Source organism: Neocloeon triangulifer, unplaced genomic scaffold (assembly GCF_031216515.1).
Source record: "Neocloeon triangulifer isolate White Clay Creek 2 clone unplaced genomic scaffold, ASM3121651v1 ptg000014l, whole genome shotgun sequence".
NCBI classification, from domain to species: Eukaryota; Metazoa; Arthropoda; class Insecta; order Ephemeroptera; family Baetidae; genus Neocloeon; species Neocloeon triangulifer.
This window is the reverse complement of record NW_026775556.1, coordinates 14,298,368-14,318,266: the sequence shown is the minus strand read 5'-3', so window position 1 is coordinate 14,318,266 and position 19,899 is coordinate 14,298,368. Positions and strand designations below refer to the sequence as shown.

The 19,899-nt window shown below is 35.2% G+C and overlaps 4 protein-coding genes across 11 annotated transcripts; 3 read left to right on the top strand and 1 right to left on the bottom strand.

Annotated features, from left to right (window-relative positions):
• Positions 1 to 54: 54 nt before the first annotated feature.
• Positions 55 to 16,547, bottom strand: LOC132201439 (F-box/LRR-repeat protein 21-like). 8 transcript variants are annotated; one of them, XM_059627609.1, is made up of 11 exons: positions 16,351 to 16,547; positions 16,238 to 16,295; positions 2,974 to 3,115; positions 2,344 to 2,423; positions 2,040 to 2,223; positions 1,584 to 1,719; positions 1,214 to 1,457; positions 964 to 1,148; positions 713 to 863; positions 522 to 649; positions 55 to 469 (listed from the first exon to the last, which is right to left on the bottom strand). In XM_059627609.1, exons 3-11 carry the CDS (start codon positions 3,054 to 3,056, stop codon positions 293 to 295), a joined length of 1,368 nt encoding a protein of 455 aa, XP_059483592.1. In that variant the 5' UTR covers positions 3,057 to 3,115; positions 16,238 to 16,295; positions 16,351 to 16,547; the 3' UTR covers positions 55 to 292. The 8 variants fall into 8 exon arrangements, with proteins under 8 accessions (XP_059483592.1, XP_059483590.1, XP_059483596.1 ...); XM_059627607.1 differs by having other exon boundaries at positions 16,238 to 16,547; XM_059627613.1 differs by having other exon boundaries at positions 2,344 to 2,421; positions 2,984 to 3,115; positions 16,238 to 16,546.
• Positions 6,132 to 8,574, top strand: LOC132201445 (uncharacterized). The gene is made up of 4 exons (XM_059627618.1): positions 6,132 to 6,289; positions 7,751 to 7,834; positions 7,987 to 8,228; positions 8,293 to 8,574. The coding sequence occupies exons 1-4, from the start codon at positions 6,238 to 6,240 to the stop codon at positions 8,314 to 8,316; spliced, it is 402 nt and encodes a 133-aa protein (XP_059483601.1). The 5' UTR covers positions 6,132 to 6,237; the 3' UTR covers positions 8,317 to 8,574.
• Positions 11,077 to 15,499, top strand: LOC132200602 (nose resistant to fluoxetine protein 6-like). Its single transcript, XM_059626200.1, has 13 exons — positions 11,077 to 11,276; positions 11,396 to 11,589; positions 12,527 to 12,726; positions 12,790 to 12,950; positions 13,014 to 13,229; positions 13,539 to 13,632; positions 13,695 to 13,829; positions 13,882 to 14,047; positions 14,104 to 14,183; positions 14,239 to 14,464; positions 14,514 to 14,688; positions 15,040 to 15,182; positions 15,250 to 15,499. Exons 1-13 carry the CDS (start codon positions 11,090 to 11,092, stop codon positions 15,376 to 15,378), a joined length of 2,106 nt encoding a protein of 701 aa, XP_059482183.1. The 5' UTR covers positions 11,077 to 11,089; the 3' UTR covers positions 15,379 to 15,499.
• An 892-nt stretch (positions 16,548 to 17,439) lies between the features above and the next one.
• Positions 17,440 to 19,696, top strand: LOC132200716 (uncharacterized). The gene is made up of 6 exons (XM_059626386.1): positions 17,440 to 17,594; positions 17,916 to 18,011; positions 18,428 to 18,575; positions 18,687 to 18,811; positions 19,086 to 19,241; positions 19,366 to 19,696. The coding sequence occupies exons 1-6, from the start codon at positions 17,519 to 17,521 to the stop codon at positions 19,509 to 19,511; spliced, it is 747 nt and encodes a 248-aa protein (XP_059482369.1). The 5' UTR covers positions 17,440 to 17,518; the 3' UTR covers positions 19,512 to 19,696.
• The last annotated feature ends 203 nt before the right edge of the window (positions 19,697 to 19,899 follow it).

The following is a 19,899-nucleotide window of genomic DNA, read 5'->3' as shown; positions in this document are numbered from 1 at the left end:
ATGTTTTTCCTTAAAAGCGTATTTATAGGATAATAACATATGAAAATAATGTACAGCGCTCCTTATTTTTGTCATTCCATATATATATTTTTTATATCCACCATAGTTAATAAAGTAACTATAATCAACAGCTAAATTTTTTATAAGTTTAAACCACAATATGATTAAAAGGTACAGACAATTGCAACTTAATTTTGACCAGATAAGAAAATTTGTCCTCAATAATTAAAATTAACATATATTATATTTAATAATTCTACTTTTATAATAAACTGCAATGACACTAATGCGTTCACCAAATGGGCATAAATTCGGGGCACCACTCTCTCCCTAGGATTTCGGAAACACGTTTGCAAGTTTTGTTAACGTCAAGCAACTCATCTTCGAGCAAGCACTCTTCCATGACACTGAGTTGCCTTAACTTAGGCCCACACCGACTGACAAATTCAACAAAGGCAGAGCAAGTGACCTTAAAAAATGCAAGCATGAGTTTTTTTCTCCTGAAAAAAGATTATACTCACTTCACATTCACCTAGTCCAAGAGAAGTGAGTTGCGGACAATTCGTAGCCACTCCAAGCAATTCCGAGTCAATGGTAGTGTTTCCATTGGCCCCAACAACTAATTCTCTTAGCCGCGGACAGTGTTTCCCTGAAAAAAGGGAAATTGAAATAAAAATCTATGTTTTCCCATATTATTTTTTTTTCATCTTACCTATTCTGGCTAAAACTCTCTTTGGCAAAGAGTCTCCAAAATAAAGATGTGTCACCGGTATGTAGGATGTGAACAAAGACTCGAGTGACTCCTCAGGTAGCACAAAAACATACATCACCAGATTCATACTTGGAGAGTGTTCAACCAAAGCCTATTATTAAAATTTTTTATTTAATTTAAATTCAGGTAGAGTTTTAGTCATTTTTGAATTTTTTTGAATGATCACTTTAATTTTATAGTAAAATACATACCTTCCAACAATGTGGTGATACTCTTTTAAAAGGCGCATCATTTTCGCCATATATGTCAATTCTCAGGTACTCCAATCTAACATGCTCCTCAGAGCTAAGAGCCATGAGGAGGTTGTCGCTCAACAGGTTATAACTCAACGACAGCTCTCGCAAACATCTACAATGGTCTGCTAAAGCTACGATTCCTGCAGAAAGATAAAAATATTAATTAATTTTAAATAATTTAAAAAATATTTTATTTTTTATTTACCTCCGGGTGAAACTCTTGGACATGATTTCATTCGCAGCAGCTGCAAAGTCCGCGAGTTGGACAACGCAAGCGCTTTGAGAGACGGGTCGTCCACCGGTGTGTTGTCTATTGCCAATGAGCTGAGTGCCCTTGAGTGGTCCAGAACCAAGGTCAGCGCGGATACGAAAGACTCTTGGTCCACATCGAGAAAGACCGGGCGCGCTGAGCTCATGAGCGCCAGCGTTTTCAGAGAGCAATTCACCAACTGTTTGAAACGTTTCAAATTTAAGCTTCAGGCAAATTGCTTGCTCAGAAAAAAAATTAAAAATAATAACAAATTTTAGCATTAAAAAATAAAAAAAGCCAAAATAAGCTGGTAGGGGTATTTTACCCTGGAGAGAATGTGACACGCTTTTTGCGCCGATTCAAGGGAGCTGTCCGTCCTGAGGATGACGCATTTGAGATGCTTGGCATGTCTCTTTAGGACGAAATTAATTAGCGCTGTCGAAGTTGCTGGCAAGCAAGACCTGAGAAATTAAAAAAATGCTGACGTTTAAACGCTTTTAAGATGCACTTCAATTTATAATGTTTCAAAACAATTGAAAAATGTTTTAAATTAAAAAAAAATTAATGATACATATTAATTGAAATTTATTAAAATAATAATATATTATGTTGTTAAAAAAATTATATGAAAAAAAAATTAAAAAAATGTATTAATAATCTTATTTAAAAACAAAAATAATTAAATGTTAATGCTTTGTAATAATTCAAGTTGATCATTAATTTTTTAATAACTGTTAAAAATCAATCATAATATCAACAAAAAAATGAAATATTATGTTACTTTGCGGCATTGCTAAGGACGAATTCAAACTTCTGCCATAACTGCGGGCACTGCGAGGCTCGGCTCCACGCTTTGCACACGCAGGCAACCCTCCCGAGGTCAGCGATAGGGAGCTGAGCGAAGACGGTGACCAGAACTTCAGGCGGAAGCACCGTCCAGTCTGGTGTGCTTCTCATTCGATGACCTTTTCGTGGCGAAACAGAGGATTGTTTTTGCACACCAATAGAAAATATAGCAGAACACAAATTTTTAAATTAGGCAAATCCCAGTAAAATAGGGAGTGAGGAGCTAGAACGACGCATACTTGTGGTGCGACTTGAATTGGGGGTTGTTTTGGGAGCGCCACAGCTCCGACGGCGCTTCGGCTGCCTTGGTACGCACTCTGAAACTTGCACCAATCAAGCACAATTAAAATTTGTTGAAGTTTATCCGATCCCCAGATAAACGACCGGTTCATGATTTGTTTTTTGTTTAAATAACTTGTTAGAAAAAAAAATTATTCTTAAAAATTCAAAGCAAAAATCCAAATCTTTAGCTGAAGTTAAAGATTTAAGATCGTCTTTCATCTCATAAAAAATTGAGTGCTCTACACTTCATATTAATTTAAATTCAATTTTCAAAACGTGCAAACTGTTTGAACTAAGATAACATGGCACGAGATTGATGGAGAAATCAATAAAAAGGAAGGTCGAATTTTCATCCTTGTCGCCCGATTGGTGACCTTATGACCCTTATTAACCAGTCACTTAAAATCGTGATTTATGGTGCACTTTCGACTTTATTAACTTTGAACGTTATCATCACAAGAGCAGCGGATGAAAATTTGCAATTCGTTTTTATCAGACGAGCGAGTCGCACAAAAAATTGCGATACACGTTACTAAGAGAGAGAGAGAGAGCGTGAAAGAAAGACAAGATTAATGCGATAATTTCCTTGGTAGTCACCGCTTAGGCAGGTGGTGGACGGTACACTCGAACTACTGGTCTCGTGGCGCTTTGCTGCAGAATCTGCAGCCATGGACTGCAACCACCCGCCGGGCTAGGTCACCATCGGGCTCCAAATAGTTGTCGCCACTTCTGCAACAAGCATTTCAAAACTTCTGTTTATATTGTGTTATGATATTAAAAAGATTAAAAAGGGGTAGATACAATTTTTAACTAAAAAAAATTATAGTAAATTAAAATTTGGAAAAAGTTATCATCAGTATTATAAAGTTCATTTTGTTTTAAATTTTATTGATTCTTTGGAAATTTCATTGCGAGCGGGATAGTAGAAAGACAATTTACAGCATTTATTATACACATGTAATTGTGAATTCTGAAAAAGTCACGAGGCCCAAAAAAGCGTTTGAAAGACCAACAAAAGTAAAACACGTGCCCTCAGCTTTCACGTATATTTCTGCAAGTTGCGCGTGCTGGCAATCCCCGTAATTAGTGACGGTGGTCGACGCCAACACGTGCGCCTGAGTCACGTGACAAGTTCGCACATACGTTCGGTCCTAGGCTGGATTCTCTGTCATCCTGAGGCCGAAGTTGAGCAACCCCGCGACGTGATGCTGGTCGAACAAAAGTTTTGCACGCGAGTATTTTTAAGCTTATCAGTATTGATTGGCGCGCGGCTCACGTGAGCGACGCTTGTCCTTGCCAAAGTGTCGCGTGAACACCCCCACGTGCATGGGAAGTCCGTCAGGGGTGAAACACATGTCATGTGCAAGCTTTGCAAAAGTGGAACAGGAAGTGGAAAAATTTTCTCTGACCGCAGTAAATCCATAATTTATAGTTTCAACGAATCTCCAAAATTATTATGGTTTCTGATTTGATTTTTTTTTTTTTTTATTATTAATTTAACTAAATTTGACGATACAGATTTAATTTAAACAATAAAATATTTGGTTCGCAAGTTGTGAATATAATTTTGGAGAATTAAAAAAATTAAAAAATAAACTTACAAAAGTTGTTTGAATAGTTGCAGAAATTTCGATCAGCATGAAAATAAGGAGCATTGACTGAAACCTGAAACGTCGGTTTGATGGGACACTGTAGTGGGTGTAGGTCATGTTTGAGGATGCGCGTGCGCTAATCAATGAGCTCCAACTCCGCTAGGTCCACGTGCGTGACTCTCACGTGGTAATATTTTGTTTTGCGAAATACCCACCTTCTTTAAGAATTTTCTCGGTCTGCAAACCTCTACTTATATTGCGAAACTATTATAGTAACTAAAAAGTTACAAAAAACCAAGTTAAAGGGCTAAACGGTATTTTCTAGACTTTTTGATTCTAAATAAAATTGATAAAAATAATAGAAGACGGAAAGTTAATTTTAATTTGAGCACCACATATTATACAAAATCAAAAGATTTGCAAAAATGGAATATGTGCCCCTAATAATATATACTTACATGAAAATTTGACCTTTCCCTGAATAAACACTGATTATTTCTGCAAGCACAGTTTCTTTCTGAAATTGCACGTGTTCTTCTTCAGGGTAGCACTCAAATAGTAAGTCTTGAAAAGCGGCAAACTCACAGACTTGTTCGAATGTAAAAATTAGAAAGAGCGGTGCCGACGAGGCTGGAAGTGCTCGAGTGAACCCTACGTTGAGGCAGACTGGCTGATTCAGCGCAGTTTGTCCCCGCCGCTCTCGTTGATATGTATAAATGTGGTTATATAGTCGCTTTTGTCGCTTCGCTCTAACTCGTCAACTGTGCTCAACCTCGGGGCTCATTTGTTTCTTTCGCCCCACCCGTTTTCTATTCTTTAATGCAGACCTGAGCGCCAAAATGAATATTATAAATCGGGGCGGCTCTTAATTTCATTTTTCATTCTTTCATTAGTAATTTTTTCATCACTAAAAACCGCGCGACTGGAAATAATAATAAGCCTTTGCCATCAAATCAGCGCCAATTGAAATTTAATAAAAAAAATCCAAATTTCTATACAACAATACATTTTTTACTTCAGTTAAGGATTAAACAATTAATTTACATAAAAACCTTTTTAAATAAAACACTTATTTTAATTACTAATAATTATTAATAAACCTCTACGCTTCGCTAGAAAAATTTGCAAAGCCAACCTAATTTTCTCCGATATTATATAAATAGAAATTACATTACTTCACGTTGACGTTTGCTAGAACAGACGCGAAAAGCGAATGGACTTAATTTTCCTGTACACATTTTGTGACGTAAAAAGCGCATAATCGATTTTAATTAGGCCATTATGTGACAAACGCGTGTTTTGATGAACCGTGCCACGGGGCGCATTTAATATGCTGATGCTCTTCAATATAGCGGCGAGGGCGAAGTGGAAAATGAAGCTGCAGGAATAAATCTTTGATGCTCGCACGTCCTCTGAATATTTGAATGTACAGAAATATCACATGTCTTGATTCCATTTAGTTGATATTCATCAAAATGCGCAAGTGGTTTGTTTGTCGACATTAAAATTGACCAAGATCATGGTTTGACTTTCAAGAATTTCAAAGGACTATCTCACAAAAGGCAAAATCAAATTAACAAGAAATGAAAAAAAAATATTGATTTCGCTCTTCTTTAAAATAAACCATTTCTTCAAAAACAAAACAAATTTAAAAAAATGTTTTTTTTTTGTTTAAACTTTTTTTAATGCCTCTCTCAGACATGATATTTATTTAAAATTTGAACCCAGCTATATTGATCCCAGGATATTGCTCTGAATATTTGAGGCTTCTTAAAATATCACATGTCTTATGAATATAATATATTCACATTTAGTTGATATTTTTCATTAAAATTCGCAAGCATTTAATTTGACCAAAATCATGATTTGACTTTTCAGAATTTATGGATTTTTTACGTTAAGTAAAAGACGGAAAAATTAAAAATCATAATTTTTTTTATCCATATCCGCGCTTGTATAAAAAATTGCTTGATAAATTATTGAAATCAAATCTTAAGGAGAAAATAATGAAATTATGGCCACGCTCTACTGATCTCCGGATGAATTTCCTGCTCTTCCAGTTCTTCCCAACACGTCTCAAAAGACGTCAATGCTGGGAGGGCTTTCAGCTTTGAATTATTGAGAAAGGAAGGAGCTACCTGTCGAGCGGCGCACCTGAGCCCGCCCTGCTGACCCAGATATCGTTGGCTCTTTCAGTTAGTCCACGCTAGGATCCCAGACGGAGCGATTGGCCCCACTGCGGACTATGTGACATTCGCCATGGGCCCCAAAGTTGCCCTGCTGGTTGCCCTGTTGCTGACAGCCACTGCTGGTGAGCAATTTTAGTTTAAAGCACCCTTCTTGCAAATCACTTTGAAGAAAAAGTTAGAAAATGTCTCTCTCAAAGGCTTTGCACGAGTGCTGTTAGAAAGTTACAGAGTGAGAACACAGCGTCATTTCACTGCTGCGAAAATCTAGTCCACTGTTTGTTTGTCTCTGCTGCTAGCACGCATTCCTCCGCAATTTACGCCAATTTCCATATTATCTAAGATTTGAATTTTATTTTTTTGAGCCAGTTGCTTAAAAAAATCGCATTTTATGTAGTCTTTTCAAGTTTTGAGGTATTTCCTCCATGAAAGACTTTTTTAAAGCATTTCAAGCATATTTAAAATGTAAATGACTCAGGAAGAAACTCGAGTTTTCACACGGATTTGATACAGACTTGTAGGTATTATAAAGTGAAAGGAAGGTAATATTTTCTTGCGCGGGAATCCAAGGCCACTGTGTTTGCACTGAATCTTTTTAAGCACTGAAAAAACCCAATTTAAATCATGGATACCGATTTATTTAAAGCAACAATACGATTGCCTATTGACTGAATTGTAAATATGTATTGCGTAACCTTTCAAATTTGTTATGAACTGAACGATCAGATATCAGTTGGATTTATAAAAAATCAGATACGGATAGGAAGTTTAGAGTTGCAGCCAATCATTTCTAACATTGGGAGGATATAATATTAGAGGATAAAACCCGAAGGTCAGCGGTGGAGAAACCTTGAGCATTCAAGTATGAAAAAAATGCTTTAAACAAAACTGCAAGATTGCCAGAAATATTTATTTGAAATCAAATATATATTAAGTTGATAACATTTCATTAAATTATATATACATTTTTTTTTTTATGAAACCAACGAAAAATATTTAAATGCGTTAATTTCAAACTTTGGTCCACTTGCCTCTTGCAGTATTGTCTAGGAGAATAGTTTCTTCTTCTCCTTCTATAGTCAGTATTTATATGGTATATTTGTTGAGGTGAGAGCGCAAAAATCTAACAATGAAAAAGGAAAAGGTTTGAGGCCACGCGGTAAGTGTTTAGGGACGAGTTAAACGCAATCAAAGCGAAATACTTTCTGGCTCCATTGTTAAATTTGAATGAAAAAGTGAAACTTTCTCAAACCTATAGCTGCTTAGACCCATTACCTTTTAGAGGGAATATAAATATATTATTGATAAAAGACTGCAAAGGTTTTGAATAAGGGAATGAGCAACAGACAGTCCAAGTGGGATTTTAAACTCTATAATGCCACCCGCACGCGTGACAATATTACAAACCCCTTTTGCTTGACTGGCTTATGCAACCTGCAGGTCACACAAGCACGGCGTGCAGCATTTTTATTGCCCTAGGGGTTTCCTCATACCAACGCAAGCGCCAAGTAAAATTTATTATTGATTATTGAGTGCAAATGAATGCAAATCGGGAACAAAATATCTAATCAGTTACAAATTTTCAGGTATTGCAAATGGGCTTATCATTCCTGAGGAATTGCCATCAATCCTCTCTATCATCTACTCCAACATCCCTCCTATTAAAAATGGTGAGTATCGATAAATATAATATTTCATTAAGATGAACTGGAATGCAACTTATGTTGTGTTGAAGCGTCATTTTTTCACATTACGAAAGTTTCAAACAGCAAATTGTAGGCTGAAGCAAGATGATACGATCATTAATTATGTTATTTTAAAGGATTCGATACGCGATTTGGAGTTGGATTCCGGCTTGGACAGCATGCAGATGTTCAGTTTCTCACAGAAATTGGCCCTCAAATCGAGACTGACCGCCTTGGTGAGCCAGAGCGAAGGAGATCGGCAATAAACCCACCCACGCCTCAAGAGGCACTTTACAGAGAAATGGCCAAAAAGCAAAAACTGCCTGAGAAACAGGAAAATGCAGACGCTGTTGAAGATAACTGGCTACTCAGGTGGAAGGTATAAATAAAAATTATTTTTTTAATTTCAGTTCAAATAATAATACCGGACATTTTATTTTCAGCAAAATGTGAGGAAGACACGTTAGAAGGAAACCTTTTGAGAAAACATAGACCATATTGTGCCGATTTGGTTGTGACATGTGCGGTAGAGAGATGTTTAAATGCCCATGCAAGAGTGAGTGTTGCTGAAAAAATATACCTTGCGTTTAAGCAAAAGTGTTGCACATATTTATTTTTCTGTTAGCTTAAGATTAAGTTAATTAATAAAAATAAATGTTTGAAACAAAATGTTTGTCAATGAAGCTTAATAAAAAAGTTTTGATTTAAATGAATTCCAGAAACGATATCTTTTGTCTTTCATGTCTCTGTCAAATGAATTAAATAATTTCCAGCGTATGGATGTTTTATATCATTTTATATATTTTATCGAATTTATTTAATGCTACACCAATAATATTTAATTGAAGATTACGTTTGTCTAGCTGATATAACTGCTTTCCAAGAATGGTGTGTCCAAAAATGATGAGTTGTTTTTTCATCAATGTTAGGGCAATTTATTATTTATATAATTTGTATGATCACTTCAAACACATTTTTTTTCTTGGCTCTAGAATCTCTAGATCCACCTTTAGATCGGACATTTAAATTTTTAAATTTTATGGCTAATGGTATTTAAAAATGGAACGTGAAAAATTAAACTTTAAAACAAATTTCAGTAATTTAAAACAAAATCTTTCTCTTTTAAAGAGAGCCCTGCTACCTACAATGGTCCGTTGACCCTGCCTGCACTCTTCCCTTATTACAATGCGAATCAAATTTGTATTATGCAGCTCTTTGTAAAACCTCAAGACACTCAACAATAAATTTAAATAATACATAAGTTGACACAATCCCAGACTGACTAAACCATGACAGATGGTGTGAAGAAACAATATAAACCAGCTAGATTTTTAACTTATCAACCTCAAAAAATTTATGAATCCATGTCTTCTTCTTTAATAGAAAATTGAAATCCTTTATTTCTTGTTATTTTTTTATAAATTCTTTTAATTCTACTAAATTAAAATGAAAACAATCTTAAGCGCAACATATAAACTGAAATTTTTTAATTCCTGGTATTGATATAGAATACAAACTAATTTTTGTTAACATTTCATAGATATATGTAATTTATGCTGCATGCTCCAGCTTGAAATTGACCCATTGATGTACTTGACAATGTTTTATGTAACACGAGGTCATGCACACGCGTTTCAGTGGGTATGAACATCGAGCAAAGGCGCATCCAGCCCACAAATAGGCAGGGGCACATAAAACGGAGTCAATCCACAATACATGAGTAATATAAAATTACCAAGGCAAACCCGTGATGCAAAACTCTCGGTGCAGTCAGTACAATTACTTATTCGAACCATAATTATTTCAAAGATCCTAGCTGCAATCGCCGCTGCGCGAACCGCAGATATAATTGCGTTCACAGGGAAAACTGTACGAGGAGTATACAAAAGCCATTAACAGAGTGCATTTTTTGTTTTACGCTCAACCTTGCACATTGCAATCGAGTTGAGGATTCCCACGTAAAACATCGAGTGCTTTACTCAATCATAAAAGCGTATGTTAAAGAAGCGATCAATTTCTGTCCGTTCTATGCCCTCAAATCGGAGAGTAAAAATATAATTAAAATTTTATTTCAAAATATTTATTTTTAATCTTTGATATAAATTTAAAAGACACAATTGATTGTTTTTTATCTGTTTGGAGAGGAATAATATATAAAATGAATTGAAATTAATTATTATTGTTTAATATGTAATTTATCTGATAGTGCTAATACTTTAATTGTAAATTTATGAATTATAGAACGTAATTCCAGTTTTGAGAACTGTTTCTCAATCGTTGACATAATTACTTCGCTGCACTTGTAGGGCGGAGGCAGAGGTCGCGTTTCAGAATTTCTCCTCTTAGTCAGCCAACCTGAAGGGTTCGTGAATATTGTATGCGTGCATGTTTATTTCTTAGATACACACTATGCAGTCACCAATTATATTGCGACCAGAAGACGGAAAGCTGGGAAGAAAGTGCAGAGGCTGCACTTTTACAAACTGTACCTGCACTCGTTTTTGTGTTGCATAATTGATTTGATTTGAGAAAAGTGCAGCTAAATGCACCACTAATCAGAAGATCTAATGGAAAACTATTGAATTTGAATTTTTATAGAATCAACAAAACAATGTTTAGGAAAAATGGATTTTTATTGAAATCTAAAATTGTATGGGAAATTGCGACGCAGATTAAATTTTCTACAGATAAAAAATTTGTGGTGAGCAATCGTACAAAACAAGTTTGTTGCAAGTGCAGAGGGTGAGCTAATAGCTAAAAGCATTCAATGTGCCATTGAAGCCTTTTGTTTGAATCACGCTTGAAATAAAATAATGTACTTATGTTATAAATATCGTGCCATGGATTGACAGTGACGAGCCGGTTGCATGCAGTAATTTTATTGATCAGCGGAAATAAGCACGTCTTCAAAAAGAGAATACATAAATAGAATACCAATATTTGTGGGTAGAAAATTAAAATTAAAGAAAAAATATTGGTCCTTAGAGTAAAAAAAAAAAATTAATTTAATTGATGTAAAATTTATAATTGGCAGCCGAGGTAAAAAGATACAACAATTTTCCCTCGAACTACAGAATTATGTGGTTTTTCACCTCTGCACGGACGCGAGGCTTTTCTCAGGTGAGAAAAGAGAGCCGCTCAGTCAGGGCGACCCTGTGCCTGCTCCCTCCCCAGCGCGAGTCCTGAGAGAGTGGTCGGCAGCGTCTTTCAGGTCCAGTAGAAGCTGCGTGGCTGGCTGACATGGAGCTAGTAGCCGTGTTAGCCCTTTTTGGTCTCCTGGGCTCGGCGGAAGCCGACCTGCAGGTCAACTCGCCCTTCGAGGGTCTGCTCCAGTTAGCCAAGGCGGACAATGTGTCTTCCCTCTGCCAAAGGCACCTCAACTTCATCGATGAGTCCATTGAGAATAAGGACATGTGGGCACTCAAAAGTGAGTATTAAACTTTGAAGTTTGAATATATTTTAAATTACATATTTATTTAAATACTATTACATTTTAAATCTAATACCAATCTTTTTTGCTGATATTTGTTATTTTTTGTCAACCAGTGTTTGATTCAAGCGGCCAACCAACCCCTGGTTTTATATTTGGAAATAACTTCTGGCTTGGGTCGCTAACGCAGTGCGAAGACATCAACTTGAAACCTCAAAACGGCATGACGAGTCCTCTCCAGTCACATTACATTGTCGCCTATTTCAGACACAATGCAACAATTCAAGAACTCACAGGATTACAAAATGAGGTGAGTCAAAAATTAAAATTTACACTTTAAAAAAAACACACACGCACGCACCTTTATGTATAAATTGCGCATGTTATTTTTAATATCCAAGTTATAAAAACTATTTGTGGTGTGGAAATTAAAAATTTCTATTACTTCATTTACGTCTCTATGACAAGCGGCCATAAACTTACCATTAAATCGTTTATTGTTAAGATGATTAAGCTCGCTGTGACACGCGATAGTTGTTGTAATAATTGCCCGAGTGCAATTCTGCGGATTAAATGTCCAGGAAATACGGATTTGATTGTGAGAGATTTCCAAGCTCTGACAACTTTCATTGCACTTTCGCTCTAATGTCAAACACACTGCGCTGATTTTCTTTACCGCACTCGTCCGCGCGCACACAAACACCGGTTGGGGACAAAAAAGGCGAGGAGCGAAGGAAACCTTTGCCAATTTCTAATTCTTTGTGCGTTATTTTTTGTCCTTAATTTTTATCAAAAAGAAAGGCAAAGTTTGATTGTGTTATGGTTAAGCACTGATCGCCGTGTATTTGCTTCTACTTTCATTATTCACTTTCCTTGATTACGGAGCATTCGAGGAAATAAATCATGCGGTAAGGCACCAGATAGATGACGTTTAGTTCAAGGCATATAAATAAATGTACTATGGAATTTTAAACAGTTTTATTACCTAATGAGTATCGTCTTTGTTTTTATGATTAATGTTTATATTATTATTAAAATTTAAATCAGAGTTATCCTTTTTTATTTGAAATAACACGCAGCATCATTAATCAAAAATATAAAATAAAATAAAATTTAAAATGCATAAAAGTTGGAGTTTGCGATTTTAGCAATTACTATTGCAAAAAATTTGATCAAATTATTTAAATATTTGTTCCGTTTGAATAAAACGAAATCTCTTAATTAAAATGAATTTTCTTCAATTATAGGATTTAGTTACTCTCGGGCTGTGTTTGCCGCGGTCCTGTGACCCCGTCGCCGTGCATGCAATGCTTTCCACTCTTTTTGGGGATGGAGCGCGCCCGCTTCCTTTAATGCGCACCATGGACGTCAGTTTGCGATTGACAAAAGTTCGAGGAGTCGAGGACAACAGCGATTGGCTACTTTCCTTCAAATTCATCACCGTTATGTGAGGAGTTAAATTTATTGAATGATCATTTTGAAAATATAATATCAATTTTAACCTACGTAGGTCGCTCCTAGGGCTGGCCTTGGCTTTGTGCATTGCAGGATGGATCTATGACCAGAGCGTCTGGCAACCTTTGCAAATGGAGCGGAAACTGCTCGCCAACAAGAAGGCAAACAACAATGAAGGCGTCGAACAATTCCACCTTCTGGTCGAGGAGAACCAAGGTGTGAAAAGATTGATATTATCCCGCTTTATTTGAAATGAAAATAAATTTATCATATTTTCAGCCTGCAAATTGACTTCAAGTGAAAGTCGAGCTCTGCACTACAAGCAATCCTGGGTCGGCAAAGTGCTCATGTGCTTCTCTGTTTCGGCAAATACTAAAATCCTGATGGAGCCTAGATTGAGTTCCGATTCCATCAAATGCATCCACGGCCTGAGATTTTTGGGCATGGGGTGGATCATTATGGTGCACACCATTTTTTACCTGGCCGATTACGCAGGTATTTAATCGCACTAGCATAAACATAAGAGAAGAAGTTGGCTCGCACATACTTTTGTAATTGAAGAAATGGATCCTTTTAGAAAAATGATTTTTTTTTAAATAATTTTATTTAAATAAAAAATAAAACTAACGGATCCCTGCCATTTTGGTAGCTTCAATTTTATTTCATTACAAAGAAATTTAAAAAATGCAAGATTTATTTTCCTATAATATCTTGATTTTTTTTCGTTCTTTTTCTTATTAAATAGGGAGTTTGGAGTCCGTTTTTCACTTAATACTTTTGATAATTCATAATTATTATTTTTAGATAATCGAGTTCAGGCCTTCCGAATGGCCGAGGGATTTGCAGTGCAGGTCGTTGCAAATTCTACTCTCTCCGTCGACACATTTTTCTTCATAAGGTGCACATGATTTTTTATCGATTTATAAAATGAAATTTAATGTTTTATTGCCTCTTTTTCAGTGGCTTCTTGGTTGCGTACTTGTACTACAAAGGCGAGAAAAAATGCAAGGCGCAAGAAAAATCAATGCCTCCCTCAGCAAAGTTTATTTTGAACACTAAACGCTTTTTCCTCATGGTGGCTAAAAGATTTATCAGGTTTGCATTTAAAAATTAAACGATTGATGAAAATATAATTTAATATTTTAAGGTTAACACCCGTTTATATGATGATGGTTGGTATTTTGGACGTCAATCAAACAAAATATTCGCGCACGTCCGTTTTCCACACAACTGAAAATGCACATGAAACTTGCAGCAAGTACTGGTGGCGAAACTTGCTTTACATCAACAACCTTTTCTCCAGAGATGAGATGGTCTGTGTTTCGGGTGTTAATATTTACCTAATTTGAATGTTCATTAATTTGCACAGTGCATGACCTGGAGCTGGTATATCGCCAATGACATGCAGTTTTTCGTGATCGCGAGTTTTCTCCTTTTGCTCTCGACAAGGTAAACACGTCTGAATTGAATAAAATTTTTATTAAAAAAACTCTTTTTCTCTCAGTTATCGACGAATTGCTTTCTCTGTCGGAACTTTACTCACTGTGGCTTCATGTGCAATCACTGCTTACATATCGTGGTCATATAACTACGTTCCAACCTTAAGTCAACAGTACAACATGCTGAATGTCCTTTACGATCCGCCCTGGACCAGAATTGGGCCGTACATGATCGGAATGCTCACTGGTTATTACGTGAATAAAATAAACGGACGCCTTTCCCTCAAGACAGTCAGTTTTTAAACCGAATAATTGCAAAATAATTTAAATAATTTTTCAGTGGCAAGTGGCTTGCTGTTGGTTTTTGGGCTCAATGTGCAACGTAGTCGTCTTGTTTGGTCTCACCAAGAGAGAAATTTCGCCTGAGCTCGGAGCCCTTTATGTGGGTCTCAGCAGGACTGTTTGGGGAGTTGGTCTTGCTTGGATTGTGGTCGCCTGTGTCACAAAGCATGGAGGTGAGCTAATCAGTCCCATAAATAAATTTAAAAAAAAATTACAACACAAATATAACTACATATCATATTTTTCAAAAATGCGAATTTTTTACACCTTTTGTATTTTTTTTTAAATCCAACAATTTCAATGAACATTGATTGCATATTTTTTTATTATTTTTTAACTGTCCATTTGATAAAAAAAATATTTAATTTGTGTTTTAAAAAACAATGTTTTTCGTCCAATACTTTGTCAGATCAATGGAGACCAATGACCTGATACTTGCGCCAACACAAACAAGTATTTTTTTTTTTATTGTTATTTGTTTTTCCACATTGCTTTCACCGTCAACTAATTTGTGCCGATTCCAGGAATTGTAGCGCAGGTTCTTGAGTTCCCTGGGTGGGTGCCCATGTCAAGACTGACCTACTGCGCCTACCTTCTCAATCCCTTCCTCATGAACTCTGCCTCTTTAGGCTCTGAGAAAGCTTATCACGTGGATTTCTTGCCACTTGTGAGTTAAATAAAAAAACATTGAAAATATTTGAATCGCGTAAATTTAACTATGTTAATTTTTTAAGGCAACCGATTTCTTTGGGAACATGGGAATGTGTTATTTCTGCGCTTATGTGCTCACACTTCTCTTTGAGTCACCGAACGTGCTTCTCATGAGACTAGCCACCGAGAGGAATCCTCGCCTAGAGAAGTAAACCCTGTATATGATTTCAGCCGATCATTATTTTATAATAATTATCAAGCATTTATGAATAAATTTATTATAGGATGTCATAATTTATACTTGCGCGTTAGAAATAAAACTGATAGAAAATTATGAATTTTTATCTTATTTTTAATTAATTTGTTACCCACGATGGTGGTAAAACATATGCAACCTGCTTGCCACTACTGCAAGAAGAATTGCATAAACCACAGCAAGCTACCTTTTCAAGCGGTTTGCGATGGCCAAAAGATTACTTAATGAAACTGGTTAAAATTTTTAATGGAAATTGATAAAAAGATATTCAAATTAATAACTAAAATGCCTAAAAATCGAATTACCTTAATTTTCAACTAACTTTATTACGCTTTAGTTTCAGGTGTTTTGGAGCTGAAAATAATTGAAAAGCATTTAAATTTTTATGCTTCAACTTTAAATTATTTTGGAACACAAATCTTGAGGCATAAATAATTAAAAGTTAGATCAATTTAATATTTAACTAACTTCACATTTTATTATTTAGTTTTGCAAAAGTATTATCTTATTTTTATTTATCCTTCTTTCAGTACTATATTTTATAAAGAATACCACGAATACCATATCAAACAGAATAAAAGATTAGTACAATATTTGAAAAAAATTTAGTTGCTAATAATAAAAGTTAATGTTAAACGTTTTATAAGCTGATTGATTATTAAGCATGTGTGTAAAATTAATACGTAAGCATATTGATTACGTAACTATGTAAATATTTTATAGGCCTATAATTCGCCCATTGGAACATTTGGAGGGCTATCGATAGGATATTTAATTATACCTAAAAAATTTCTATGTTAGCGTTTTGTACTTACATTTTTCACTTGCAATGGAGATTGGAGTTGCAGACATTGAAGACCAGCCTTCGATGAACTTGCCAAAAATTGCAAAAATTAAACTATTTTAAATTTTGCTGGGAGTAAATTACTTCCACAAAATCCAAAAACTTCTGCAATTTGAGTGCTCTCTTCTCTTCTTGAAAAACAATCACTGCCCACAAAACTTTATCACTTTTCTGATCTTCACTCAAGCTTAAAGCAAGGTCAATTTAAAAACAATTAAGTTTGATCTGGTGCCTGAAGTGAACGAGGGAAAGTCGTAACCATCTAGGCTGTTGTTGACAAACATAACCACTACATAAACGTTCTGCGTTCTGCTCAGGGGCGGCTGTTTGGTAGGGGAAAGGAAGCCGCACACGCAGCAGCAAACATGCATGTGTTGCGGAGAAATGAATGAAAATAGAATATATTGCGAGAAGTAAAAATAGCTCAGACACAAATAATTATCTATTTAACATGTAAGCCACGTGACCATTAAGTAAAGTTATTATTTTTATTCTAAATTTTTACACAATTTTTTAAAATTGATGAACAATGAGTTTAATTACATATTCAAGAAATGTTTTTAAAATTAAAATACTGATGATAAATGCAGCTTTTTTACACATTTAAAAAAAAATTAAAATCAATCAATGTCGAAAAATCGCATAAAAATAACTTAGCGTGAGCTAACAATGGCGCTAAATTAACAACTCTTCTAACAAATTTTATTTGCAAATTTTTCCTAGAATCTGATATTATTAATTTTTACGATAAATGAAACAAAGGAAGCGTTTTAAACCAAACCATTTTTTGTTATTACTTGAGGAAAGAATAATATAGCAAAAGTAATAATTAATGTTATTCCTCATTTTGACGGCATCCAAAAATTTTAGAGTTGATTAATGCAAATTATTTATGTGATGATTTATCTTCATTAAAATCGATTAAAATAATTATGGTGTCATGAAACAGTGAGACGAATCAGATAAATTACAAAATGATGCTGGACACAAATAGTGATAAAGATGCACTACTTCCTCCTTAACTGCCGCTGGCTCAAAAAGGAGCTGCCGCTGATTGAGGTGTTAATCAGCTGCATGACCGTAGTCGTGACCTCGCTGCGGCCGCTTCCAGAGGAGGGGCGCATTTTTATATATATTGAGGAAGGGGACTCTTGTGTTTGGTGCTATATAGACTCTTGCGGCTTAATGTTTTCTGTTACCTGAGTTGGAGAACAGTTGTTGCTCTTGGCCTCTTGACTGAAACGGAAACACGATGGCATTTTCTCTGCGCAAGACAACCACTATTTTGGTGCTCATCGCTACCCTTGCAGTTGCTGCTTCTGATTTGTGTAAATTTACTTTTTTTTATATTAGAGTTCTTAAAATTCTTGGAAGAACCTATTAATTTAACTAATACAATGTGTAATTTTCTGTCTCACATAATTATTAAAATGTATTCAAGATGTATTAAAATTTTCCTAAAAATTGGGAAACAATTTTAGAAATTCGCTATAAATACGCTTATTAAATTTAAATGCAAGATATTTTTTTCTAAAATATCTTCATTTTAATGTAATCCTTCTTTAATTAAAATGAAACATTTCCCATACAAAATTAAACCATTTTATTATATTTTTCATCTTTTAAAATGTAATGAACTGTTATTCCAGCCTACCTTGTTAAAAAGAAGTGCCCAAAAGGTGGTCAAGAAAATGCACCTTGCTACGCAGCTTTGCTCACAGATATTGTTAAAGGAGTGTCAAAAGGTATGTAAAAGTCCTTTGTCATATGTTCCAAACCCTCTCTCATTCTAAAAGAAATATTTGTCTAAAAGGTTTTCTTGTTCAGCTTTAAAAAGAAAGATAATATCAAAGGCCCTCCTTTTTTAGAAGACCTTTCCCTACTCCTATCCCAAGAAAACACTAAGAATAACTCCCTGTCTTTCAAAGATAAAAATGAGATTTTATTGTATTGCATTCCACTCCTTTCTCAAGCTCATAAAAACAAAGTTTTGTTCAGTTTTGCATAATAACTATATGATTAAATAATTTTTTAAGCAAATTCCAGTTCATTTTAGACTTTTTTCTTAATTTAAAACAAATTTAGAAAATCGTGAATTGTGTTATATTTTCATCATGATTATTTTGGTTATTTCAACTTCTTTTCATTTTTTGTTTTACAGGAGTGCCTGAGCTAAATTTCAAGACAATGGACCCAATGCAGTCGGGACCCTTAAACTTGACGGTAAACGCTGGCTCTGATCAATTCAAAATGAATTTTTTGGCCCCCCAATTTACTGGCCTCAGCACCGCCAGAGTTTCCAAACTTAAGTAAGTAATACCTTTTTATAAAAAGCTAATTATCGAATAGAAAAGTTACACAGAATTCTTCTCTTTTGTTAAATGTGCCATTGTAATTTTTTTTCCATTGCTTTTATATAGAGTGGGCAACCCAATGGAACTGACTTTGCACATTCCTGTGGTTGTAATGACCTCAAATTATGTTAACTCTGGGAAGCTGATTGTGATCAAAGCGTCTGGTGGTGGAGCCATGACCAACACTTTTGGTAAGAAACCATTTTTAAGCCTGGTATAATTTGCAAAAAATCAAAACAACAACAACAATAAATCGCGTTATTGAACAAAATTTGGTTGCATATTGCATAATATTTGTGTGCGTGAAATCGACTCCAAATGTGGTTGATATTATTATTAGAATATTGCATGACTATTCAAACTTTCTACGATTTAACGCGTTTGAGCGTTGGAACATCAAAATGTTCATTACGGAAACAAACAAATATAAATATTTATATATGTATTTAAAATTTTAAATTTCAGAGGACGTGAGCCTCTCAATGCGCATCAACTACTCCGTGAAAGAGTCTGCGTCGGGAGAGCAGAAGGTGGAAGTGGAAAACCTTGACGTCAATTTTGTGCCCAAGAAGTCAAAAATGCAAGTGGACCGCCTCAACAGTGGAAACTCAGTGGCCAGACGTAAACAAAAATCTATTTAAAAAATAATAATTATATATTCCGGTCTTGGAATAAATTTTCCACTTGACCTTAACTTCATAACTGACCGCGACCAAGGCTAAAAATAGCGTTATCTTGATTTCAGAGCTCTACAACATCTTCCTCTCCGCAAGCGGCTCCGAGATTTTGGGTCTGATGTCGACACAACTGAATGAGAATTTTGGGGGAATCCTGAAAACAACCGCAGATTTCATCGTTGCCAATCTTCCCGTGACTGCAGCGTTGGAGTAGAGGCTAGATTATTTTAAAGATTATTTGTGCCTCAACCTACGCTCTTTGTAAATACTCAAATTAATATTTGTGCGCGTGAGAATTTCCTAGAAAGTTGCGTCAACACATACGCTGTGTAGCTGTGCGAATGTTATGTGCTAGCAAAACTTTTATGAACAATAAATTATTTAATTTTTATACCGAACGACCTTGATTTTGCTTCCATTTGCATAACTCTATTTTGTATGACAACTCCTTAATGAATTGCTCCCTGTCTACCTTTAAGTATGTGGCTCTGTGTCTACGTGAAAGTACTGGAACCACTTTCACAGGTGCCGTATGTTGAAAACGAGTCTGGTAAAATAAGCCGCTCGTAATTAAAAGGTAAATATTACGAAAAGTGTGTGTT